The sequence below is a fragment of the Vigna unguiculata genome, chromosome 3 (genome assembly GCF_037176805.1).
Source record: "Vigna unguiculata cultivar grain cowpea cultivar isolate G323 ecotype 2 chromosome 3, ASM3717680v1, whole genome shotgun sequence".
Taxonomy (NCBI): Eukaryota; Viridiplantae; Streptophyta; class Magnoliopsida; order Fabales; family Fabaceae; genus Vigna; species Vigna unguiculata.
In genome coordinates, this window is record NC_140794.1 from 4,168,843 (window position 1) to 4,196,041 (window position 27,199).

Here is a 27,199-nt window from a genome sequence, read left to right on the forward strand (position 1 = left end):
TTGAAAAAAATAAACAGATTAAGGTTGCTCGGTGGATCTAATGTTCTCGAGTCTAAATGCATTATATCCAAATGAGTCTAGCTAGCTAAATACATTATGACAGAAGGTATCCAACTGGATCAGAGTTCCCGGAACTACCGGTGGAACTTAACAGACACGCGATAAGAAGCTCCACTTAACGGGTCTACGTGAACATAATATCCCAAAAACGGGAAGTAGGAAAAGGAATAGATAATCAGCTGTACATATCTAAAGATGAACAATGGTTGAAGAAAAAAATGTGTATACTCCAAAAGTTGTTGTTCAAGGTTCTTCCTTCACAAAGTAACTCTGAGGCAAGCAAAATTCTTCTTCGTGAGTAAGCAAATCAATCTCATCATCATCTGTTTTCTGAGGAAGAAAGATAAACCACTACATTTGATGAGCTCTCAAAATCCATACCACAAGCCCACATCTTATTTGTGGGGTAGCAAGATGAATGGGAAGAACCACAACTTAATGATAACGTACCAGCATTTCTACGTTGTAGAATCGATCCAACAATTGAAGAACCTCCTCAGCAGAAAAGTTTCTGTCAAACTTCCTCTTTAGAAATTCCATCAGACCATAAAGGACAAAGTGGCGATGTACTCCTTCGTGAAAGCAACATTAATTGTAAGCATTAAATTTGATGAATCTTGATCCAACTAGACTTAACTATTTAACAAGGGAATACTATATAAGGATAAAGAGCACATCCTAGACCCATCTTAGCTTAAACCTTGATAAAAATAAGAAATGCAAAGTATCAAACAACAGCTAATCAAGCAGCAATTACATATAATGGGTTCATAAATGAAACTCAAGCAAGTGCAATTCAGTTATCGCTACAAATACTTACTGTTTACTTGAAAGTTTAGTGCAAATACTTGACAAAAGTTTTTTCTCAATCAATGCTAGTAAATAATTTATTTTTAACCATATTACATACTGTTCAAATCTAACTAGATATCACTTACTGCAGAAACGGACAAAATTTTACATTTTCTCAATTACAAATGTCAAAGTAAACAGTACCACCACGGAGCTTAATGCAATATACCTTGGCCTCACTTCTATTAACAAAAAGCATCTTTTCTTTGCGATCCCCTTTGGAGATAATAAATGTCTTAGTAAAGGAACCATGCTTAAGATACAGATATCACTCATTATTTAATTTAAAACTAGTATCAGCTTTATTAAAAAGGATTTCATGTATATTAAAATATATTGTAAATCAATTATCAGGCGTTCCAAATATATGCATTCTATAATTAAAACAAATACATAAGTATCTTAGCCTGGAACAACACAGAAAGACAGTTAGAAGTTGTAATATCACTGAAATAAATTTTTATTGTTTAAAATAAAGTCACAGGCTACAGATTTTTGCTGAATAAAAAATAAGGCCATCACCCTTGATCTCAGGAATCTGTTATGTAGACAAACTGAAATTTCTGTAACCAAATTGCAACTTTTGCAGTTCTTGTAAAAACTATATGTACCAAAATATATCTTAATCAATTTTAGGAATCATTTATAAGGGCTCAAATTGAGAAAATGACCCTCTCCCCAAAGGAAAAAACAATTCAACTAAAATCCCACTTACTAGGAAATGACATAATGCCAAATTCCATGATTTGGCAGTTGGTAGGTACTATAGTCCACAAACTGTAAAATACCAACTTCAATTGGTTACACGAAAGTGTAGACATCAAACATCTATTAATGTTGCAACTGCAATTGTTTTCTTTCTAGTCAGACAACATTACTAATTATGCATAAGTATTTTTCCAGTTCAAAACAACAAATTGTATTTTACATCCACTTTCAGATTTAATTAGAGAAAATAGGCTATGTATTGATAATGTAAAGCATATTTACACTATCATTCAATTGACAAACCACCATGTATTGTAAGTTTGTTGACTTTTACAATAACTACCTTAAAAGCCATACCAACAATGATTTATGATTGGTTGGCAGACGGTGTAAAACATTTATACTAACAGTCCATAGTCATTAAACTCGTTTAATAACACAATTTTGCACCCACATTTACTTTTGGAAAAGCAAAACATTTTTTTCCTTTTCACTAATCAATACCAAAATTGTTACAACAAAAATCATCCACAATCCTCAAAGAATTATGTGTGTGTGCATGTATGTGTACATGCGTGTGTATTACCTTGTAGCCTCATTGGAGGGTAAATCTCAAGAGCTTCCAACAATCTCAGCTCCAATTCAACCTGTGATTGCTCCTGTCACCATAACCAGATGTCAATTCCAAACCAAATTCAAATTTCAAAGAGAGATAGAGAGACAGAAACCTTAGTTAGAGAGGAAGCAGAGGAAGGGGGAGGTTTGCAAGGAGAGTGGACGGACATTGGGAAATGAAATAAACCGAGGTGAAGAAACCAAGATAATGAAGTCCTAAATCAAAGAAAAAACATATTGAATAAGAAGAAAGGAGAAGAAAAACATTTGAGCAAACACATGGGGCGCTACTTGTTTAGAATACAAGTTAATCATTTAAGATTGAAAAAAATAATAATTCAGCAAGCATCTAGAGCGCAAAGAAGCCATAAGGGAAGAAAAACTGAACGACTAAAGGAACCGGCAGTGACAGAAGTTGGCAGTTACAAAACCTAATTGAACAAAGCTTTGCAGAAATAGAACAATAAACATAAAGAAAGGTGATAAACTCACCGTAAGCGAAAAGAATTGACTTGCAGACAGAAAAATACGAATAGAAGAGAAGGGGGAAAAGGGGGAAATTTGGAAGATTAGAGAAGAAGATAGAGGAAGTTGATGGATATATAGAGAGAAGGCGTGGTAATTAGGGCGAAGAGGAAGGAAAAAGAACACGAGATATTTGCAAGTGTTAACGCACCTTTAGCTAGACGGATCTGTTTTCTACGACGTCGTTTTGGTTTCTCGAATGCTCCAGTATCTATAACAATATATAAAGGGGATTCTCCTTTTTGTGTCCACATTTCAAAATACCAAGTTTACCCTTTAAATATAATAATTTATTAAATTTTTTAAAATTGACCATTACTTTTACAAGTTTTTTATAAAATCGGCTATCTATGCTTCTTTTCTTCTTCTTTATTTATCAATGGTTATTTTTTCATCTGTTCTGATATACTTCACTTTATTTTTAATAAATATAATTTTAGTTTATATATTAACTTAATAACATTACAATATTATCATCTACTAATATTATAATTTTAGCTTATATATTAACTTAATAACATTTAAGTTTAAAAGATGCATACACACAGGCGCGATAGCGCCTGTGTTTACACTAGACGGATATTTGCAAGTGTTAACGCACCTTTAGCTAGACGGATCTGTTTTCTACGACGTCGTTTTGGTTTCTCGAATGCTCCAGTATCTATCTATATGTCTTTTGTTTTTTGGTTGAATTTGGGTTGTGATTTATATATATTTATTTGTGTTTCAATAAAAATAAATTTGCAAGTCACATGGTGGGTTTAGAGTTGAAATTTTAATCGGACTGTGAATTAGAAACTTAACTACTTTAAATTACAAATTCACCCAAGTTTGTTGTAATTTTTTTTTATAACTTTTAAGTTGTATTTTTTGTATTGACGTTAGATGAATGCCAGGTGTAGCTCTCACTATTTTTTTATCCTCTTGATTTTTCTGATTCTTTATTTTTTTTTCATGTTTAAAGAGCAACATTAGTTATTTTTAGTTATTTTGCTATTTCATTGTTTATTTCGGACAGTATGTATTGTTTGTAAGGAAAGAAATGAAATGAAAATGTGAATTTTAATAAAAAATAATATTAAAATACTGAAAATCATAATTTATCCACCTTTTAAATTTTCTCTGCATTGTTGAAAAGATTTGAAGGAAAGTACTATTCAATAAATTTAATCTAATTACTAAATTTTAAATTCATTTTATTATATACATTTTTAAATTAAAATCTAGGATATAATAATTAAAAACTTATAAATATATTTTATTATTATATGAAATAAACAATAAAAATAATAAATAAAATAAAAGTTATTTATTTTGTAATAATAATAATTATTATTATTATTATGTTTTGTTTTCAATAATTTCATCAATCATAATTTTTTTTATTTTAAATAATAACTCATGCTGTATTATAACATAATTTATACTAACAATATTTTATTTTAAATTACATTTTAAATACTAAAATAAAATTATAAATAGTACAATTTTATCAATTAAAATATTTTTTAATTTATTAAATTAATCACATCACTCATAAATTTTTTTCTCATTTTTTATTATCTTTCTTTTAATACAAACAATCTCATCTACATCTCTTTCTTCTCAAACTTGTTCAAATCAATTCTTTTAAATATGCTCTTCAATCCAAACACAAACTTATAATGTATGAAACATTTTTTCCATCCTTTTCATGTGTATTTTTTTTTTCCAATCAATTTTACCTGTTCAATAATATATTTTAAGTTTATAAACAAGTGGGAGAAGAAGTAGAACATTTAAAGAGTCTAATATCAACAGTACATGTGAATTTTTGTTGTAAAAGATTATTATTTGATAATACTAGTATGAGACCCGTGCTTACGCACGGTTTTTTTCTTTTTTTTATTTGGCTAAAAAAAATTAATATAATTATTATTGTATTTGAATAAATAATTCATTTATATAATTATATTTTACTATTATATAATTAATATAATTATTGTTATATTAATAATAATAATAATAATAGATTATATTAATAATAATAAAATTAAAAAATAATAATTAAATATGATTTTATTTATTTTAAATCATAAAATTGATAATTAATTAGTAATGCATAATAAAGTTACATGATTAAAGTTTAAATTATACTTTTGAGTTATATACTATATTAAAATAAAATATATATGCACGGTCGTTGTTAAAATAAAATGTAGGTATATTGTATAATAATGTCCTGTACAAAATAAATACAACATGAAATTGATGTTCAAATTTTTAAATAAAAACACATGTAGAAATAAATACATGTATATTATATTAAAATAAAATGCATATACACATGTTGTTGTTAAGGTAGAACGCAAACATAGTATATAATATGGTCTCGTACCAAATAAATACAACATGAAATTGATGTTAAAATTTTTAAAGAGAAACACATGTAAATATATAGATCCTTGTATTATATATTAAAATAAAATGTGTACGCACGGATATGGTCATGTAAAAAATAAAAATAACATGAAATTAATATTAAAATTTATAAATAAAAACACATATATCGACAACATATACAAAAATATTAAATATATTGATATATAAAATCAAAGATAATAGTACTAACATTACTACTACTACTAATAATAATCTCAATAATAATAATGTTACTACTACTATTGCTCATATTAATTCAAATAATAATATGATAATATAAAAAATATGCACATAATCGAGATATGGTCCCGTAGAAAATAAAAATAACATGAAATTAATGTTAAAATTTATAAGTAGAAACACATGTAAATATCGACAAACACATACAAAGATATTAAAATATATTGATATATAAAATCAAAGATAATAGTACTATAACATTACTACTACTACTAATAATAATAATAATAATCTCAATAATAATAATGTTATTACTACTGTCTGCTCATATTAATTCAAATAATAATATGATCATATAAAAAATATGCACATAATTAAAATATGGTCCCGTAAAAAATAAAAATAATATGAAATTAATGTCAAAATTTATAAATAGAAACACATGTACGTTTTTTTAATCTTTTTAATTGGTTCAAAATGTGAACCTTATTCCTTGAATTCACTTTTATAAAAGCTATGAAACTCGATTGATGTTTTAAAAAAAACTATGATTATAACAAAGTTCACGTGAAAGTAAATCCCACAAATTAAATGAATATTATATTATATTTTTTAACTTTCAAGTATTCTTTAGACTTATTTTTCACTATGTTTTTATTAACAAAAGTTCAATCAAGTTCTTTAATTAAAAAAAAAAAAACTTAAAACCAAGTTTCTCAACTTAAAAAATTACGTTAAACTCAAGTTAAAATTGTTAATGTTTATTAGTTAATAGTTTTCGTGCTAATTGGATGAAAAATCATACTAAAAAATTTAAGAACCATATAAAATAAAATAAATGAATAATGAAACTTAAAGAGTAACTAAGCGTAATTAAATTAAATTACACACAAATAGATTAACGGATGCCCAATAGTTTTATTTACTTGTAATTTTAAATAAGTGGCATACATAACATATATGGTTAGCCACTAATGAAGACCAATATGACTTCAAAGAAATGAAGATATTCAAATTTACATTGCAACCAAGGAATGTATATGTAATAATGATATCGACAAAATGCCCCCACAACGTACATATATACCAGATACAATTTTTCCACGACAAAATCCGCACAGTGCCATAGTTCAAAATTGTAGCATACCAATAATTTAAAGAACCCTTATTAACTTACACTTTAAAAGGGATTGACACAACAATATCATCGTATGCTAATAAATGTAATCTAAGTTGATGAGACAGCTTTGGAAGATGGATTGAAAGGAACTTGCTCAACGTATGTAAGTAATTCATGGGGTCCAGCCTCTTCTCTACCAACTCCAAGAAGATCAAGATAGTACATGTAATGGGAAACGATATTGTTCATGGTGTCCACATCACCTTGACCACAAACACCATCCCCATAGAGAATGTTCATTGTAGTGCCAAAACCAGGAACGCAATTCTCCATAGTGTCATTCTTGGTAGGCTTCCAGTTGCCAACGAAGGCATCATGAGCATAGGGTTGATACTTCTTTATTGGTGTCATCCATCTCCATATTGCAGCCTGGAAAGCAAGGGTTGCATTCTGCTCTATGTATTCAGGATGGCTTAGAAGATCCACCTTCAAAGCTTCTCCAACAACACCGTAGTTGTAGTTCCTGAATTCATCATGTCATTAAGTATAACCTCCACATTCAACAATCACAGTGATGGTGATAAAACCTAATGAATCTTTACTATTTATATGTTTCAACTTTCAAATAAAAAATGCTCCAATAAAATATAACCAGAACTGCCTTCATAAAATACAAGTAGCCTTAGATGCTGCTTAATTTGATGAGATGGCCAAATATCTACCTATTCAGACCAAACAGAACTGGTATATCAGAACAATAAAGGTAAGGAATCAAGCTTATGATTGTATTGGTTTCAAATACATACTTAGATTCACCCACCTATTAAGATATCTAAGGCACCATTACTAAAATGTCATTCATATGACTGTTATGTCTGAATGACACTTAAGAGGAATTATTAGATAATCCTATATAACAAAAGCAAGGGAAACTTCAAGGAAGGTTCCCACATAGATTTCAAAAGGTTCATTATAAATACACCCTTAGCTTCTTCTGTTTCACCAACAAAAATACATGCACACGTAGCTATCTATACGAACCGCAAGAAGATACCAGTTTTGGGGTTTGTGCAGTAAAAAGGAAAGGCTTGTTGCATCACATTTTGCACTCCCTGTGTCCTTGTGTTTGTTCTAGCTAAAACCTCACGCAGGTAACAAAAATGGGTTCTCACCAACATGAACCATGGCTACTGGAGAACGGGAATCCGAAGGTTTTGACCAGGGAAATGAGACATGGCCGCACTGCACACAGCAAGTCCTCAAACTCACTTCGCAAGAAGTCTGATCGAACTCTTGTTTCCAAGGTTCCCTGTGCCACTCTCCGAAACGTGCTTCTCAACTTGCAAGAAGTTATTCTTGGCACCAAGCTTTCCATTCTCATCCCTGCCATTCCTGCTACCATTGTTGCTGAGTGCTGTGGCTTTGGAAGAGTGAGTTATTCTCTCTCATTGCTCCATTCAACCTCTCAAACACATGTTTCTTTTATAAGTGTTCTATAGCTATCTAGGGTCATGAATCACAACATGATTCTGGAATGCTCCCAACAATCAAGTGCTTTCTTCCTTCATGAAATCTTTCTCCCCTTCATCAGATAATAAGAATAGAAGATACAATACAACTTTTAAAGTTAAATATAAAGAAAACATATTTAAGCAAAATCACAAATTAGACTCTTGAAAATACCAATAAAGAGAAAAGATAAACAATTGATCCCTTTTGAAATTACAACATAAACATTGTCAACATTCATGGGAGCAAATCAGCACCTGTACACAAACTATGTTTCTAAAGCTCCACTTCATTTTGTGAATAAACATTAACAACATATGACGAAAGCAAATACACGCATGATGATTTCAAATTGAAAAACTAAAATCACCTTTTATTCATATTAGAAAGAAACTACCATAGTGATGTTCTACGGTGCAACCTGGTTTGTTAATGGCTCCAATTAGTCCAGTTAGTTTCTCTTCTAAGAAAACAAATATATAACCAAATTTAAAGGGTATATGCTAATAAACAAAAGATATTTTTATCATGAGTGAGAGCAATAAAATGTAGTCAATCTTCATTAGGGTAGTCTTTTCTGATATCCTCTGCAAATTGCAGCAAATGTTGAATTTGAGGTTCGTCCAAACCATGGCTGTTATCATCCACCACCGCATTATCTTCGTGCACTCGAAATAAAGGAATAAAAAAGGTGTATCCAGAAATACAACTTGAAGGAGTTCAAATATATCTAAGCAAGCATATTTGGCTATATTATATGATTATAAACAGACCCACAACAATCAAAGCATATGACGTAAGATTTGGTACCTAAATCTGGTAGACAGGCTCAAATCACCACTTCCAAGAACATTTAGAGGGGGAAATTCTTAGCGGCTCTCCTCAATGTCCAAAGTCAAAGTAGTTAATTGTCTCAAGGTTTCTAGTAATGAACTCCATTTGTCCTGCATACACAAAGGAACTTCAATCTTAAAAATATAGTTGGGCTTGTTTTTTAAAGTCTATTTAAGGTGCAAAATTTTCATCCACACAAAATATACTTTATCCTCGTATAAATAATCCTAAAGTGAAAAACAACCACCAAGATTCCAAGAACAGACAAACCAACATCGAAACGGGTTGGCTTACAGACAAAAATGATTAAAATCAAACTCAAAAAATATGAAAAAATGATAAAAATTAACCCTTTTTTGTCTTTTTCATGAGAACTTCGTCTTGATCTTCAAAAACCTTCAAAACCTTCGACCTTCTCTTCAACAAGGTTCCTAAAAGTTTTGAAAAGAAGAAATCAAAGAGGAAGAAGAAAATGAAAACCCCCCATCAAATTCCAAGAACACACACAATCCTAGCAACATCGGAACACGTTGGCTCGTAGAACAAAAATGATTAAAATCAAACTAAAAAAATGAAGAAATAATAAAAATTAAACTTTTTTCATCTTTTTTGATTGAGGGCTTCGTCTTGATCTTTAAAAACCTTAGATCTCTCCTAAAAGCTTTGAAAAGAAGAAATCAAAGAGGAAGAAGAAAATGAAAAACCCTAAAGAGAAAAATCACCATCAAATTCCAAGAACACGCATAATCCCAACAACATCGGAACATGTTTGGTTGCAGAACAAAAATTATTCAAATCAAACTAAAAAATGAAGAAATAATAAAAATAAGAAAACTCTAGAACACACAAATGGTACTAACAAAAAAAAAAGGCATACCCTTTTACACGAAAACTTGGAGCCAGCGCCATCACCGGAGCCCGAGCTCGTCCCTGTCGTCATCCGATACAATCAACCAAAGTGAAAGCAACATACATCAACCAAAACAACTAAATCGTTTTTTTTTTCTTGGAACCGAAAAATGGAGGAGGAGCAGAAAGGATATTTAGGAGGGAGGAGGAGCAGAAATGGTGTTTAGGGGGAGAGAAGACGAAAGGTTGTATAAGAAGGAGAGAATATGAAAGAACTTTGAAATTCAAAAGTCATCCTCGTAAGCCACAAAACCTAAATGATGAGTGGGAAGGGTAGCGTAAATGTTAAAAAAGTTAAAAGATTAGAATGACAAAAAAACCAAAAAATTGGACAGATGTCGAAAAATTAAATATGGGTATAAGGGTAACTTCCAGATGTGTTTGTTTTCATATATTTTAGATTTAATTGTTAGTTGATTTAAAGACCGTGATTGACTAATTCTATTAACTAAAAGTGTTTTTATTTAATAATTTGAGTAATTTGTTGCGTTATGTTGAAATTAACATTTGAGCTTTTACATATTTATAACGATAAAGTACCAACAAATTTTCCCAAAAAGAACACTTGTTAAGATAATGCATTTTTATATATTTTTTGCTCCTGAGTCATCAAGCTTAAAACTTGTGTATATATAAACTCTTTCATCATAAAAAGAGGAAAATTATTGAGACAAGTCCATCATACTATGGAGTTTAAGTATATTAAATAAGGCCATCACCCTTGATCTCAAGAATCTGTTATTTAGATAAACTGAAATTTCTGTAACCAAATTGCAACTTTTGCAGTTCTTGTAAAAACTACATGTACCAAAATATATCTTAATCAATTTTAGGAATCATTTATAAGGGCTCAAATTGAGAAAATGACCCTCTCCCCAAAGGAAAAAACAATTCAACTAAAATCCCACTTACTAGGAAATGACATAATGCCAAATTCCATGATTTGGCAGTTGGTAGGTATTATAGTCCACAAACTCTAAAATACCACCTTCAATTGGGTACACGAAAGTGTAGACATCAAACATCTATTAACGTTGCAACTACAATTGTTTTCTTTCTAGTCAGACAACATTACTAATTATGGATAAGTATTTTTCCAGTTCAAAACAACAAATTGTATTTTACATCCACTTTCAGATTTAATTAGAGAAAATAGGGTATGTACTGATAATGTAAAGCATATTTACACTATCATTCAATTGACAAACCACCATGTATGGTAAGTTTGTTGACTTTTACAATAACTACCTTAAAAGCCATACCAACAATGATTTATGATTGGTTGGCAGACGGTGTAAAACATTTATACTAACAGTCCATAGTCATTAAACTCGTTTAATAACACAATTTTGCAACCACATTTACTTTTGGAAAAGCAAAACATTTTTTTCCTTTTCACTAATCAATACCAAAATTGTTACATCAAAAATCATCCACAATCCTCAAAGAATTATGTGTGTGTGTGTATGTGTGCATGTATGTGTACATGCGTGTGTATTACCTTGTAGCCTCATTGGAGGGTAAATCTCAAGAGCTTCCAACAATCTCAGCTCCAATTCAACCTGTGATTGCTCCTGTCACCATAACTAGATGTCAATTCCAAACCAAATTCAAATTTCAAAGAGAGATAGAGAGACAGAAACCTTAGGTAGAGAGGAAGCAGAGGAAGGGGAGGTTTGCAAGGAGAGTGGACGGACATGCCATCTTGTTCCTCCTCTTTGGGTTTACCAACTCTTCCACCACTGCTCATTTGTGTCTTTGTATGCTGATCAACACAGATTACATGAAGATAGGAATATCTCATATTGAAACTGCAACAAATAGAAAAAAAAAAGGTTGGAAAGAGAACATAATTCATAACAACAAAAAGGCAGTTGGACAGTGACAATCATCATGACATTGCACCTTGTGCATTGACGTAGTGTAGCAGGATAGCATGAACAAGTTATTAATATTTCAAGCTTGTTAGTTGTTAATTTCTTAATTATGTGGCTAAGCACATGTTAAACTGAGGAATTTGCAATTTGTTCACTCCATTGCTTGCAATTTGGCAATATGGCAGAACCGGCAGAGCACATCTTGAACTGAGGAATTTTGAATTTTTTCACTCCATTTCTTGCAATCTGGCATACATTTTGAGAATGACAAATTGGCACACATCATATTCACTGTTCTATGAGTTTCACCAACTGGAATAATATTCATCACTTTTTTTATAAGTGCAGAACTCATTATACCATCTCAAAATAAGGTTGGTAAAAGCCAACCCCATAGCAGTTACGATCAAAGCCAAGAAAGAAAATTGAACCAAAATAATTAAATCCTACAATGGCATGCACTGTAGGATAAATTGTAACGGACACATACAACGAACTACAAGCTCTTCCCAGTTTTGTTTGACCAGAAAGGAGGATGTATTATCTAAAATATGGGAAACTGATTCCATTGGACAAAGGGATTAACCTAACCAAAAGTATACATTATGTATTTTGCTCTAACAGTCCAAATGGGGTCATGATTTGACCTGTATCAATCATTACACATATCAACAACAAATAACCACCTCCTGTGAAGCCAAGTGGTAGTGTATAGGCAAGTTTTTGGAAGCATTATTGGTGTTGAATTTGTCATGGTGTATCATATTATTATTACTGCACAATTTATTTTCAAGGTTTTACCTGAAATGCAAAGTTTTGAAACAATGGCATATGATCGTCATTGTAAATCCCATTTCCGCTACAACGTCAAGGTTTTTGGACTGCAATTGCAATCACAACAACCGAAATTCTCCACAATTTTATACTACAACAAGAATCGCAAAGAAAACACACAGTCATAGTGGAAAACCTCAATAACAAGTGTGATCAACTTCTCCAAAATCAAAGTCTAATTGGCCAGTGTAAGGGTTACCCTTTATTTTGCAGAAAAGGGAATTGATTTAAAATATAAATAAAAGTAAAAGAAAGAAAAGAAAAACAAACAAAATAAGCAAGAAGAAGAAGAAGAAAACACGAATAGCAGTAGCAGCAGAAATGAGTAATTTGAAGGCAAAAAACTATAACTAAAATGAAGGAGAAGGGCGTAATCTTACCAATTGATGAATTGGCTTGGCACGAACGCTGGGTGAAGAAATTGAAGAAAGTAAAAACCCTGAGAATGAGAATGAGAATGAGAATGAAAAGAAGAAGTTTATAGAGTAAATAAAGTGAAATATGAGAATTTGTTTGAAATTAAATTGGCTTCATTATTTAAATTAATTGAGCAAACCTTTGTAAAAAACAAGACAGGTGTCGTAATTAAAATGAAAACTTTAATTCCAACATTTTCTTATTTAATGTGATTTAGTACATGAAAGTATGTTTGCATTCCCTAAGACATTGTATTAGTTTCTGGTTTTTTATTTTTTGAGAAACTTGTTTGATTTTATTAGTAGTTAGTACTGGTTGATATTAATAAACAAGTTCATTTATAATATATTTTTGAAGCTTTCCTTCAACCAAATGATTTTTAAACTGTTAATTTGAGACTTATATCTTTCTATATGTATTGATATATATTTGCATTTTATCAATAAAATATTACGCATTGCATGCAATTTTAAAGTATATTTGGAATTATACAGTTCAAAAACCTCTTTTCATAAAAAATATATTTCTAAATTATACAATTTAAAAACATTTTCGAGACTGTATATAACATTTTATTTTAAGTCCATCCATAACCACATAAAAGTGGATGATGCGATAATTTGGTCTTTTACCCAAGTGCTATTTCTTTATTTACCCCTTATTTTCTTCCTGCACTCCATACCCTAATTTAAATGACTTAAACACCCTTAATGTAAATGACAAAATTATTTTTGTCTTGTTCGGTCTTCTTCAGAGTCTGAAGCAAAACATTATCATATTGTACAATAGGGATATTTTTGGTATTTTGAAACGTATGGGAGTGAAAAAAGAAAATATGGAGGTGCAAGAAAACATAACCCTCACTAGGTGCACATTAAAAATATGGAGTGTAGAAAGAAAACGCACAATGCTAATATATGTGTCCAATCTTAAGCTAGCTCACCCATTTTTATCCGTAGGATGTCTTACTTCTTCCATTTCGTTTTTACAAATTTTATTTCATTTTCCTTGAAATATAAAAAATGAAAAATATGTTCTTTAACACCAATGCACCACTTGACGATCCATTTTAGGAATATTTTAGTCATTACAAAGTGAATTTTTTGTATTAATATAAAAAAAAATTGAAGAATAAAATAATAAATACAAAATAGATGTAAAATTTGGTTAGATATCAACTTATCGGTGTCCATAAAAAATTGGTCTTCCATATCATCGTTACATTGTGTAACATGAATGCAAGAAACTTCTTTAGAAAGCGGTTTGAAGCCATTAAATCAATTTCAAAAATTAAAAGCTAATTAAAGTTCATTAGTAAAATAGTTCTTAAAGTTATCTATCATCAATCAATTTAGTGCTTAAAATTATGATGTCAATTAAAGTGAATCTTAAAATAAATAAAATGACCATATAGTTCTTAAAATTTTAAATTATTAATCAATTTATTCCTTACAATTCAAAAATAAAAAAGTTGTCATTTATTATAGATGTTTGATTGTGTATATTTCATATTTTTAAATAGTTTTTGTGTATTTGATATATCTTTTGAGTATACATTATACAAAATGACAAAATTAATTGATGATGCAGGGTCCTATTCTTTTATAACTCTTAATAAAAATGGCTGCCCCAAAATCTGATGGGCCAAAGAACTGGCCCAAAGGATAAAGCTGGTCCATAGTTGCCCTAACGCTTCCACTCTCTCATTCTCACAGATTCAGCCGTCATCTCTTTTCCCCTCTCACAGAAAGCTATGCTAGGATTAGGTTTCTGCCATCTTCAAGCTAGTTCAAAGCTATTTCCTACTCCATGTAAGTACTCTTGCTAGCCCATACTTGTCTCCATTGTTCCTTTTCGTTTTTTTCAGTTAGGGTTTCCAAGTAACCCATCTCGTGCTTTTGTTTTCCCTATCCTTTCAGCTCCTCTGTTCGTTCCTTGAGCTGCTGTGTTCTCACGTTTGGCTGCCGAAACCCTCTTATTCCCTTTCCAGGTAAGGGAAGCTAGAACCCTCTTAAATGTCTGAGATGTTTGTGGTCGTTGGTGTTGGTCTTGTGTTTGATTGCATTTTTTAGCACTGTATGGATGTATAAAATGATTGGATCTTTGTTTGGTTTACTAAGTTGTCCGCTGCAGGAGAAAATATCTGTTAAACTCACCTAAGCGGGCATGTCTCGCCTAGGCGAGGTTAACAGGGGCTCGCCTAGGTATTTTGCCACGAAGGGTCGCCCAAGCGACCTACTGTGTTTTTTTGAGCGAGCGAGAATCTCGCCCAAGTGAGAGGGGTCTCGCCTAAGTGAGATCCCGCGTGTGCTTCTGCTCCATTTTTTCGAGCCCTCGCCTAAGCGAAGGGGGCTCGCCTGGGCGAGAACGTCTTGCCTGAGCGAGACCCTCCAGCCTGAGCGAGGTGCTGGGCGAGGCAATGCGATGTTGGATTGTTTTCTTAGCTTTGTATGGATAATGCTTGCTTGGTTTTGAGTATTGTGCTAAAAGTTTGAGATGAACGAGTATGATTGAGTGATGCAAGTCATGAATTATGAATAATGGGTTTACATGAGTTTAGCATGAGATTGTAATGAAATGGTTGGTATTAAAGAGGCATGATAACGACATGATTTGGGAATCCTTGATGCATGGATAGTTTATGACGAGTTGAAATGAGTTGGGCCTGGAACATGAAAGGCGTTGGCTTTAAAGGTTGGTACAATTAACGCATACATGCATGGTGAATATTATTTTGGCTGTGTGATTATGTTTGTCTGTGTCAATGCATAATTTCTTGAGGTCTCTAGGTGAGACTTTCAGGGTCGCGCTTCAGTGGTCGGGACATAATTCCATGGCCGCTGTTAGTGGGAGTCCATGGTGGTGCCCCATCTGTATAACTAGGTAAGGATTCAAGGTAAGGTTGCATCCTGACACTCTAAGGAGTCAGTTAGTCTCACCTAGGGCGGACTGACTCCTGTGGTGAGAGTAGCAGAAGGCCTAAAACTCATTAAGGGCTAACGTTGTAGTGAGGGAAAATTGATTCATTGAAACACTTGTAACACATAGCTCGGGGGTGAGCAGCTCGGGGGTGAGCAGAGGTATGCACCACAAGTGCGGGCATCCGCTGAATCCGATCAAGTTTTACGTATCCGGATGTGTCGAGTCGTATCGTAGTGTATTGATTGAAAGTCATAACATGCTTGGTTGTTGTATGAATATTGAGATGTGAAAATATATTTGATTGTATGATAAAAATGTTGTTGGCTCTAGCTTACCCTGTTTGTTGTATGGTTGTCTTGTAGGTGGCTCTTCTTTCTTGCAATGATCATCAATGTGATTGATGGGAGCAGATGGGCGAGGTTGTCGTGGTCAGCAAGAAAATGGTGATTCCGCTGCTTAGCCATCTGGGCTGGATTTATTTTCTTCATGATTTCTTTAGGACTATAGCCCATATATCGCTTCATGCATTACTACTCTACTCTTTTTGTTAGACTTGTATCTGGTTTTTCGTTGGCATCGTGGTGTGCCCAGGCTGCAGGGGTTGTGTTCAGGACCCCAAAACTATGCTACTGTACTATCGTTGCGTGACGTTTCTTTTAATTTCGTTTAATAATTAAATGATCCAGAGTTTCAAAAAGTATTTATAAATGACAAATTTGATTAGTTGTTACAATTTCTAACAAACAAAATGATGGTTTAGTCTCAACTAAAATATCAACAATGTAAGAATAGAAAATATAGGTAATTTGTTTTTCCATTATATAAAAATTTTATTAAGAAATTAAGAAGGTCCCACAATACCCCACAAGAGAAAGGGAAAAGGGAAATTAAGAGGCATGTCCCATACTCACGAGGTTAGTAGAGAAACAATAAAGTAAGGAGTATCTTCCTTTTCCATACCTATGTCAATGTCCCTTCACTCTCTCAAACTTATTTAAGATTCTTGTCCCTCTTTGCTTTCTAAACCTATTCTGCATATCTTATGATTTCAATTTTCTATTCATTGCATTCAATTCTGTCCCTCAATCACACATGCAATTTCCCTCACTGGGTCCTCATACTTAGGGTTACATCATTTCCCTCTATCCATCATCACTCTTCAACTATACTTTCACTTTCCAACCATACTCAAACAATCAAATACTTTAGTAGAATTAAAATTAACTTTAGATTCATTCTATAAAAAAACAAAAATAGTTAAAAAAACAAAAGTTTATTTAAGTTATTTTATTTTAAGAAAATTCTAGGATAAAAATAACTCATTTAAGTTTTATTGCATTAAAAATTGTGCTATGTGGTCCATATCACTCGTAATAATAAATAAACTTCAAAAACTACACATTTTTATTATTTTGATCCGATAGAAATTCACTTTAAGAAATAACCTTTTATGATGAAGTAACAATTTTTTTGTACAATATAAGAAGAAGAAGAAACTAATTAAATGGTTCTTTTAAGGGCTATAAACAGAAGTAGTTGGTTTATTAAATCGTGTTGAATAAATTTTGAATGAAAATAAAAAAGAATAGAATGATATTGACGGGGTTATAATAACTTATAATAGATAAGGATAGGGTTAGATTGAGATGAATTAAAGGCTTCACAAGACACATATGATGTTCATACATTACTTTCACCATATTCCATTTCCCTCTCTTTTCTACAATCTTCTCGTACTCAGAATAATATGTATAAAACAAAGACACGACAGCTTTTATAATATTAACAACAGATTTTCGAATTGAAAAGTTACGTACACTGGAATGATTTCTGCAATTTTAGTCTTCTTCCTCGGATTGCTTTATGTTAAATACTAAACAAATTTTATGTTTCTTATGTATTGTGTTTATTTGAGAAGAGAAATGATACACGTATAGCTTCTCTTTCTCACTTCACCAAACTCTATCAACAGCTTCTCTCTTATTCCTTTGTTCTCTTCTTCAAACAAAACACAAGCCATCATCTGTCAAAACAAAAGAAAACAACACCAAATGATGTCTGGTTGGATGCAAGACACAGAAGAACAAAACTCTGCTTCATGGTCAAACCCAAACGCCAACGAGTTAAGCTGCTTCTCACTGTGTGCCTACAAACCCATCTCCGACATCCATCAAGAATGGCACGTGCCAAACAACGCCACCCACAACCACTCACATATTACAGACATGGCTTTCTCCACCAACTTCGCTCAACACCAACCATTACACACTTTCTCTTCTTCCACTACCATTGACGTAGCTCAAGGGCACAACTTTCTCACCCCCAAACCCTACTTTTACCCGTTCGAGCATGCCTCTCGCGCGGCTTCCGATGTGGGATTTCTTGACCCTCAAGCTTTGAACAAGGTTCATCACGGTGGTGTCTTCTTCAGCTCAAATGGTAATAACCAGTTGGCCCTTCCAAATTTAGCAATGCCTCCCCAACAAGATGGTGTTGGATTTTCGGGATTCAAGAATATTGGAGACTCTGATAATGTCGAGGGTTCGAAGGCCTTGTTTCTGAGCACGTCCAACATACTGAAACCCCTTGAATCGTTCCCTCCGTCGGGTGTACAACCAACACTTTTTCAGAAGCGAGCAGCACTCAGGAAAAGCATGGAAGATAACTGCAGAGGCAAGAGTAAAGGGAATAGCGATGGTAGCAAGAGGAAGATGTGTAATAATGGAGAAGGTGTTGAAGGGTCCGGGTTGAACTTTGATTCTGATGAGAGTGGTGAGGTGGAAGAGAGTGGAAGGAACGGCGGAAACAGCTCGAATGCGAACAGCACCGTCACCGGTAGCGTGGATGAAAAGGGCAAGAAGAAGACAGGTATACCTGCGAAGAATTTGATGGCTGAACGCCGCCGGAGGAAGAAGCTCAATGACAGACTCTATATGCTGAGATCAGTTGTTCCCAATATCAGCAAAGTAAGACTAAATTTTCTTTAACACGAAACTTCATTGTTACTTTTTTCTCAGGAACTAGGGTTACTCAATCATGTTATGATTCATAACATTCACAAATAAATGGAAAAATACATAACAACTGATTTGTGAAAGTGTTTGATAAGTTTGGTTTAAAACTAAGATGGACAGAGCTTCAATACTGGGGGATGCTGTGGAGTATTTGAAGGAACTTCTGCAAAGGATTGGTGATCTTCACAATGAATTGGAGTCAACAACAACAACACCAGCTTCTTCTTCATTGACTTCGAGCTTTCTTCATCCATTGACACCCAAATTAGCAACACGTATGCAAGAAGAACTTTGTCTCAGTTCATTACCAAGCCCTAATGGCCAACCTGTGACGGTAATGTATTCCTTTGCTTGCCCTTTTCTGGAACTTCTTCTTTTTCCCATATATATGCTTCAACCCACATACTTTTCTTAATTTCTCTTCCTATATCTGGGTAGAATATCATATATGACACGACAAGAAAGAAAAATTAGGAGGTTAGCTTTTGCTTCTTCTTGTTGGAAGTGCATGATTGCATTAAAAGGAGTATCTTTCTCATTTCCTTTTATATTCTTCGATCTTAAAATAAATTAGAGAACCTGATAGAGTATGTTTGTTTTAAGAGTTTGAATTTTATCCCAAAACTTATGAAGTTGGGAATTTCCCAAACATGTATGAGTCTTAAAGAAGAAACTGAAAGTAGAGTTCACAGTATCATGTCTTCAAAAGATATTTATTTTGGTAGATTATTTTGTTTTTAATATATTCTAAAATATTGATATTAGTATATTTTGAAAACACAACACATAAACAACAACAATAATCTAAATTTATTTATTTTATTTTTGATTTCCATGATGAAAATTGGAAACTTGTGATTCAGGGAGAGCGTGAGAAGTTGTTTGTTATCTCAATTAGAGGTTCAATTTGTATTCTTATTTTATTTTAAATTTTTAGAATATTCTTGAAGTTTTAAGTGAACGTGGTTTAAAATACTTAAAGTAAAATTCGTAATTATAAACCTGACGGTGTGATTTGTAAAAGGATAAAAGTATACACTAAAATAAAGGACTAAAAAGATTCATCTTTACTAAAGTATCACTTTTTTAATTAGGAACGAAAAAAAGTTGAGGATTGAGTAATGTTACTCTTAAGCCAAATTCAAAAAAGCCAAGCCTTTTTATGAATTTCTTTGTACTTGTTAATGAGTAAAAAAATAATGAAGTATGAAACCATATAATATATTAAAAGTCAAAGTTTATTCCTTAACAAATAGATAGGGGTAATAATTAGCATTTGACATGATTGATTAGTATTATTTGAGATAAAGATTTATGATGATGAAAAGTAATAGAAAAGTTTTGGCGGGAAAAATAGGTTGAGGTTGGGTTGAGTGAAGGAGGTGTAAAGATTCAGATGTGTTGTGAGAGGAAACCTGGTCTCTTGCTGTCTACCATGAGGGCTCTCGACAACCTCGGCATAGACATCCACCAAGCAGTCATCACCTATTTCAATGGATTTGCCATGGATATTCTCCGAGCTCAGGTCAACCTTTTTCTATTCTTTAATCCTTGTAAAATCAAAACCATGTGCATCATTACAAATGCACTCACTCTATTCATATCAAAGTTTTTTATACTATTATCATAAATTATGGTTGATATAATATTCTTGAAGACAGAAGTGTTGGTTAATGTTGAAAATGGACTTTCTTCTTCCGAGAGGAACATTCCTTGCTTTGCAATTAAGGTTGTAATTTGTATTGAGATGATACCTAGGAATTAAAAACCATGACTTTTATGAATTGATGTTTTTTTTTTCTCTCAATCAGCTATGTAACGAAGGTGGTCAAGATGTGCATCCAGAGCAAATCAAAGCAGTTCTATTAGATTCAGCTGGCTTCCATGGCATGATCTAGTGGGAAGAAACAAACTACAGGCACTACTACCTTTCCAAATGGTCAATTTAGCAATCCTAATGTTTTTTTGATGTTCAAACTTCAAGTGTACTTTATACACTTGTCTAACTTTTTGCTCAGTTGAACTAGGAGAAAACTTATTTACTAATTAAAAGCACTGCTAAATTTGGGACCTTTTTTATTGTTGAAGTTGAAACGAAATCTTATGATGGTCTTCAGTCGGTGTAGGGACATTCTGAAAATTCATGTTCGTGTCAAGATTGTTTCTGCAATTTCATTTTCTTCCTTGTACAATTATTAGGGACAGAGACTTTAATGCAATGTTTTCTCTCTTTTTTCATCTTCGATTAATCATGCTGGCCAAAAATTAAGTTCTCCTTTTTTGAAAAAATGAAAAGGAGATAAAGATGAAGATTAAGGAGGAAAAAAAGAACTTTTAAGAGACAAAACTGAAAATTGAATGCTGGCTTCTAAAGAGGCCCGGATTAATGGGGTCTCATGCATCTAAGCAAAGAGTAAAGGTTTGGCGAAACAGAGTCCCCACTGTAGGCTACTTTTAGTGTAGATAAATAATGAATTCCATGGGCCAATGTTTATGAGACATAAAGGACAGAACCACGGAAAATAATGAGGTCCACAACGTGGGCATACAGAGTATGTTTCTTGTTCAGAAAAGTACAACCAATTTTATAATTTTGAAAAATTATTATTGGATATTCAGCGATGGTGCTTTCAAGGAATGAAGTTTTATCACGTAACCACGTTACACATATCCCAGATAGGACCACAGCACAAGTAGCAGTGCCGTCACAAATAACCACAAATACATTTCACTACAGAATTTTCAAATCCCTCATCAAAGATTTCCAGACCCAAGTGTCCACTTTCTTCTCTCTTGACATGACTTCGGCTTCGATCCACACCGTCCGTGACATGACGGTAATGGCCGCACTCGCCAAACACCAAGCTCAAAAACAAACTAAGACTTTGAGGCAAAATGAAATTATACATCCCCAAAAGCATATCAATCAATATTTAAATATCCAGTGATTTTCCAAGAGTTCACAATACTGCCACAAACTACCCCACTAAAATAAGAGACAATCATATTTAAAATCAGATCACCGCCCTTGTATATGAAGAACTTAATTACATTAATGAGTTCGGGTTCTAAGGAAGCAGAGAGTAAAACTATGTACAGGGTAGGAAATTACATACTACTATACTAGGAGTTTCTAACAGGGAAGGCATATATACTAATACTACTACTTCAACGACGAGGTCCAAAATTGGATGGATACTCCTCCATGCCATCCATATTCTGATTCCAAACACATGCAGTCACTTTATAAAACAGTCAGATCCAGAATTAGAATTTTCTTCTTCAGGTCATATTCTCCAACTGGGGATGGCTTTATGACAGTCACCTACTACTTTCCACTCACTCCAGTTCGGAATCTGTATCAAGACAACACATTTTATACCGTCAGATTCTTCTAGTAAACTGGATTCAAAATTCACATATGGGGAACACGATCAATTATGAAGTTAGTTACCTGGAAGCTATGGAAATCAAAATCTATACGAATTATCAGGCCTCCGAAGCTGAATGATTCAGCTGACATTTATTTTCTTGTTGACCGTCTGCACCTTCACTACCCGATTGATTGTCTTCGTTCTTTGAACTTAAGGTACCCGGGCTCATTTTCTGAATCTCCTCTTTGGGATAGATATAAATTTTTCGCACCATAGCAACAAATTCCCTGATTTAAATAATTATGCAGCATGACGCGTCATTTTCAAGAAAAAAAAAATAGACCAGCATAGAATAAACCAAAAAGGAGTGCATTTAGAGATTCTTACTGCCACGGATCATCACCAACAAGCATCATATCGCCCTCATTATCAGTGTAGACAATAAGCCAATCTTTTTGAGGAGAGGTTAATTCACCTCCGAATTCAAATAATTCATCCAATTCAGCAATTAATTCATCATATGCACTGAATTTTGTGAGGTCCACCGACCTACCAAGTGCAATCCCTTTCTTGTGAACCTAAAATTAAAAAAAAAAAAAAAGTATTTGATTAAACTTTTCCTGCAAAATTTTTTTATGCTCACAAGTTAAACAGAAATCAGAAAGGGGGGCTTACTTTAGTGCAACTTCTGGCAGAACCACTATTAGATTTGGGTTGAACATCTTTCAGATGTGGCTGAGAAGTTTGCGTAGGCTTTTCATGGTCGTCAATCAGCACACCATCAGCCGGTTTCAATCCCCTTGAATTCTCAGACTTCGGGTCATTGTCATATGTGCGGTGTTGATGTGTAGTATGCATGTGACCAAGTGGCTCGATTGCAACATTCCTTTGTGACACAGAAGGGTCCAGAGCAATGGGGCTACTAAGAAGTGAGATGCCAAATAACTTACAGTCACTGTCCTTCGGTTTTGATACCTCGGAAGGTTTTCCTGATATTGGTTTGGGTAACAGTTCTCTAGAACGAGGACTCTCATATTGAGTTGACAGTGGTGGTGGCATCAAAAAGTTTCCATGTGAATGATCAACTTTGTGTCCATGAAGCACAGTATAGTCACCAAATGCACTGCCAAATCTCCCTCGAACTTGAGAAGTTGTATCACCAACATGAGCAGAGCCTTTTGTATTAGAGTCCAAGAGATTGAGTGATAGACTAGATGGCACTACAGGCCATGGACTGAGAATATTATGTTTGCCTTCGCGGTCGAAAAAATGTTTTCTACTAAGGTTAGCTACAGGACCATTTTGATCAACCAATGATGGATGGGAAGCCTGATCTCCATGAACCCCAAAGCCAGAAAGCAGATCTGGATATGTTGGTTCATGCCTTCCCATTGACATCCAGCTCTCTGATCCATACCTTCTAGAGGTGGAAACAACATCAATCTTTTCATCGTCTGCAGCAGATGACCATGCAGACTTCTCTGCCGTATCAGATTCGTTGCTTTCGGCAAAATTTACTCTCAAGGTCGATAATTCTTGACCTTGCAAGACCCTTTGAAATCCACTTGCTGGCAAAGGGTCTACACTCACTTTGGATGATGCTGTTAATCACCAACAAATATCAGGCTTTACAAACTCAAATGTATAGCAAAGATTAAAATCTTGTATATATCAAATATCAAAAGTGACTTGTCTGTACCTTCACGGGTAAGAACAGAGGAATCAGGGGATGATGGAACCACATTAGATCGAGGCCTTTTAGGCCTGGGCATTGGTAAAGGATTAAGAGCAGGAGGAGCGAGAGCGGGCTCTATTTTCCATTGGGAAACTCTCTCGGGACGACGTACGTTAGAAGTTTCATCCCACCTCACCTGGAAAACCATCACATGAAGAAAACTCCATTATAACATGTCCAACTAAACAGAGATAGCATAGTGACAATGACAGCCGAAATACAACCTTAAGACTTCTCCATTTGGAGTTAGGCCACCTTTTTGGATCAGCATCTTCAATTCCCACAATGGTACCGGTAAATCTACAAAGTAGTCATTTCAAGTCCGGTAATTTCTTTCGTTACAAATATATGTTCAATAATAATACAGCACTGATAAGTTACATAGACAATTACAATTTAATCAGGAAAACAAAAAAGTGATACATTCATACCTTTGCTCGGGAGCCTCTTCACCTTCAAACCTCATTTTGAAGCGCATCCCGATGGTGTAATTATTTTTTAGGGACTCCATGTATTGATCATAAGGAACTATAAATTCCGCTGGACTAGTCCTGTAAATAAATTGGACATTGCTGTAAATGCTGCGCACGGAAACAACGAAAAGAAAATACTCATATTCATTCATGTCCATGCGGCTGTCCAAGGAAACAAGGTACAAACCTAGGTTTGTAATACACGGTAAACATGGTTCCAGTCAATATGGCATGCCAAGCAGTTGCAAGAACACCAAGATGCATACTGTGGCTCGAGATAACCGAGGACGGAACGTTACCCTGCTGCCTCATTGCACGCCTAACACCAACGCGAAGTTCCCCATTCTCACCCCTGAAAGTTCCTAAATTAGTCTGTCTGCCGAGAAAGCAAACTAAACCAGCTGAATCTAAAACCCTATTCATTAATTAACAAACCTTAGAAATATAAACGCATCCCCAGCAACCAGCCTCTTGGAGCTGACAAAAACACTCCAACCACTTTGAAGCAAGTGTCTACGCGGTTGACCTGAAATTAAATCCACTCATCAGTCACGGGAAAAACACAAAAAACGTAAGAACACGAACTTAAAAAACAAGATCCGTAGTTAATAATTAATAATCACCCCGAAAAATATGCCTGAATCGCCACTCGTTCCCGTGCAGATCCTTGGCCACCAACTCCTGGGTAGGTGGCTGCTTTGACATGTCCTGCCAACAAACACGAAACAGGGGAAGACACCCCCAACTTCAGCACACAAAACAAACAAAGCACGTGGAAGGGTAAAATGGTAAAAAAAAGTAAACCAACCAGCGGGGGAAGGCATTCATCAGCATGTCGTCTCAACACCGAAAATCCACCGTGTGTACTCGTATCAGAAGCCGTAAGCGTTTTACAAAACGAATGGACGTGAAACCGAGGAGGCGGTGCCGGGGGACCCTCCTTCTCCACCGCATTCTCGTCTTGCTATCATCCAGATCCACAAAGAAACATAAGGACGACGGCGTTGGCGAAATTACTCCACACCCAGAAACTAAAAAGAAATTAACTAACTTACATTTGGCTCGGGAAGTAAGGTTACTTGAGCAAACACCTCGTCTGTGTCTGGCTCCGCCTGAAAATTTTCGCCAAAAAGGAAATAAGTACCATGTTATTTATAACTTCATCCACCAACTCAGTTCAAAAGCCGGAAAAATTAACCATTGCTACCTTGAGCATGACGTTGATGACCCGACAAAGGATCTTCGGTGGTAGATCGTAAACCGGCATATGCTGTTCCGCTACCTGATTTGTCGACGCTTCCACCTAATGTGCGTGTGCGCCATAAAAACAAACACTCGTGTTCACAACCAAATATAGAAAACACAAGTACACCAAATTTCACTGTGGAAACCAAGTCCACTTGCGAGAGACAGCGTCAGAAGCGGAACTCTGCCGAGTAGCGCCGCATCTGAACTCCCTCTCACCGAACCGGTGGAAGAACACTTACCTGCTCAATATGTCCTTGAGGAAAATAGAACACGCGCTCTCCTTCTCTAGGCACCGTCACCAGCGGACCCGCGCACGCGTGCCATAGCTCCCGGTAAAGCGCTGTTTCTGCGTCTGAAACCAAAAACATGTTATCGTCACGCCAAACACGACACAAGGCACGAAGTAACGGTTTCGCGGAAAAAAAAGCCGCGTTACCTCTGGCGGATGGTGAGGAAGAAGCATTCTGAAGCTCTCCTGCAGCGTTCCTAACATCGTTGCCACCGTTGAAGCCACCGGAACTGTTCTCTCCTTTACCGTTCACCGAATTTCCCTTGATCGATACCTCCGACGACGCCATTTTTTTTCCGTTGAGTTCCTCACAGATCTCTCGCACACCACATGGCAAGATCGGAGCCTCCGCTTCTCTTCACTGTTGCAGAATCCAACCACAAAATCCTCAAACCGTGCGAGCAAATTAACGCACACGAAGAAGCAACACCAATTCCCAAAACCTCTCTCTCTCTCTCTCTGTATCTCTCTCTACCTTGGAAGGACCCTTTCAACCAATCTCTCTTCTCTTTCTTGGTTTCTCTCTCTATCTCCTTCTATCTCTCTTTTTATATTTTATTTAATTTTATTTGTTCTCTCTGAGTTGATAAATGGCTCGCATTGCAGCACCAGAACCAGTGTCGGAGGGGGAGACTTAACCAGAGTGGTCAAAACAGCGTGCAATCATTTAAACCGCGGTCAATTCTTAACCACTCTAAACAACCGGCTTTTACCGGTTGAGCCCCGTTGGGAACCGGCTACACCCGGTGGGAGTGTTTTCCCTGGCAGGGCAGCGCGATCTCCTTGGCGGCTCCTGGGACAGTGAAAGACGTCTGTTCTAACGGCGTTAACACACGCGGACGGGTTATTGGACGAGGCATCTAACACCGTTTGTCTTGACGGTGGCGGGAAAGTTGCACTGTTTTTATTGGGAAATGGCGTTGTCTTGCTGTGAACGGGCAGCGATATGCATTTGCAATGAGGGCGCATTTAACACCACCCGCGCAACTTAACCATAGTTTGCTTTTTTTTCTTTTTTTTTAACCATTGAATTAAATAATAAATAAATTGGCAGTGGTATTATTTAGCTGTTTTATTTAATTTTTTTTATTATTATCTATTTTAGAATGGTGATAAGAAGTTTGATGCGGCAGGACGGTAGGGCACCACACAACTGTGAAGACTGAACAGCAGTTGTCGCCCCATTTGCGTCTTTCTCATCTTTCTCTTATCCCATCCATCTTAATGCCCATTGCATTTATGCATTTTTTTCATATCGCAATCTAAACCCTCTTTCCATCTAC

General features: G+C 34.6%; 4 protein-coding genes and 1 long non-coding RNA gene across 9 annotated transcripts; 2 read left to right on the forward strand and 3 right to left on the reverse strand.

Annotated features, from left to right (window-relative positions):
- Positions 1 to 32: 32 nt before the first annotated feature.
- LOC114174979 (chromatin modification-like protein) lies at positions 33 to 13,808 on the reverse strand. The gene is given in 8 exon segments (XM_085671346.1): positions 33 to 390; positions 511 to 632; positions 11,235 to 11,307; positions 11,377 to 11,405; positions 11,408 to 11,505; positions 11,507 to 11,544; positions 12,825 to 12,883; positions 13,805 to 13,808. Coding segments are annotated over 8 exon segments (510 nt in total). The 3' UTR covers positions 33 to 303.
- LOC114174978 (chitinase-like protein 1) lies at positions 6,349 to 9,992 on the reverse strand. 5 transcript variants are annotated; one of them, XM_028059715.2, is made up of 5 exons: positions 9,702 to 9,984; positions 9,175 to 9,255; positions 8,801 to 8,934; positions 7,654 to 8,063; positions 6,349 to 7,004 (listed from the first exon to the last, which is right to left on the reverse strand). In XM_028059715.2, exons 4-5 carry the CDS (start codon positions 7,881 to 7,883, stop codon positions 6,590 to 6,592), a joined length of 645 nt encoding a protein of 214 aa, XP_027915516.1. In that variant the 5' UTR covers positions 7,884 to 8,063; positions 8,801 to 8,934; positions 9,175 to 9,255; positions 9,702 to 9,984; the 3' UTR covers positions 6,349 to 6,589. The 5 variants fall into 5 exon arrangements, 3 of the variants coding, with proteins under 3 accessions (XP_027915516.1, XP_027915515.1, XP_085527583.1); XM_028059714.2 differs by lacking the exon at positions 9,175 to 9,255 and having other exon boundaries at positions 9,702 to 9,992; XR_003602790.2 differs by lacking the exons at positions 7,654 to 8,063; positions 9,175 to 9,255 and having other exon boundaries at positions 9,702 to 9,992.
- A 676-nt stretch (positions 13,809 to 14,484) lies between the features above and the next one.
- LOC146887429 (uncharacterized) lies at positions 14,485 to 16,420 on the forward strand. The gene is made up of 3 exons (XR_014993531.1): positions 14,485 to 14,672; positions 14,781 to 14,851; positions 16,146 to 16,420. It is a non-coding gene; the product is annotated as an uncharacterized LOC146887429 (long non-coding RNA).
- Positions 16,421 to 17,601: 1,181 nt separating this feature from the next.
- On the forward strand, positions 17,602 to 20,910 carry LOC114179976 (transcription factor ICE1-like). The gene is made up of 4 exons (XM_028066493.2): positions 17,602 to 18,749; positions 18,910 to 19,131; positions 20,155 to 20,322; positions 20,609 to 20,910. Exons 1-4 carry the CDS (start codon positions 17,835 to 17,837, stop codon positions 20,693 to 20,695), a joined length of 1,392 nt encoding a protein of 463 aa, XP_027922294.2. The 5' UTR covers positions 17,602 to 17,834; the 3' UTR covers positions 20,696 to 20,910.
- A 788-nt stretch (positions 20,911 to 21,698) lies between these two features.
- ARF2 (auxin response factor 2) lies at positions 21,699 to 26,543 on the reverse strand. Its single transcript, XM_028066492.2, has 15 exons — positions 26,064 to 26,543; positions 25,867 to 25,979; positions 25,587 to 25,682; positions 25,435 to 25,491; positions 25,188 to 25,343; positions 25,003 to 25,087; positions 24,815 to 24,905; positions 24,567 to 24,731; positions 24,338 to 24,457; positions 24,131 to 24,206; positions 23,871 to 24,042; positions 22,847 to 23,772; positions 22,559 to 22,749; positions 22,252 to 22,458; positions 21,699 to 22,153 (listed from the first exon to the last, which is right to left on the reverse strand). The coding sequence occupies exons 1-14, from the start codon at positions 26,203 to 26,205 to the stop codon at positions 22,287 to 22,289; spliced, it is 2,562 nt and encodes an 853-aa protein (XP_027922293.1). The 5' UTR covers positions 26,206 to 26,543; the 3' UTR covers positions 21,699 to 22,153; positions 22,252 to 22,286.
- Between the last annotated feature and the right edge of the window lie 656 nt (positions 26,544 to 27,199).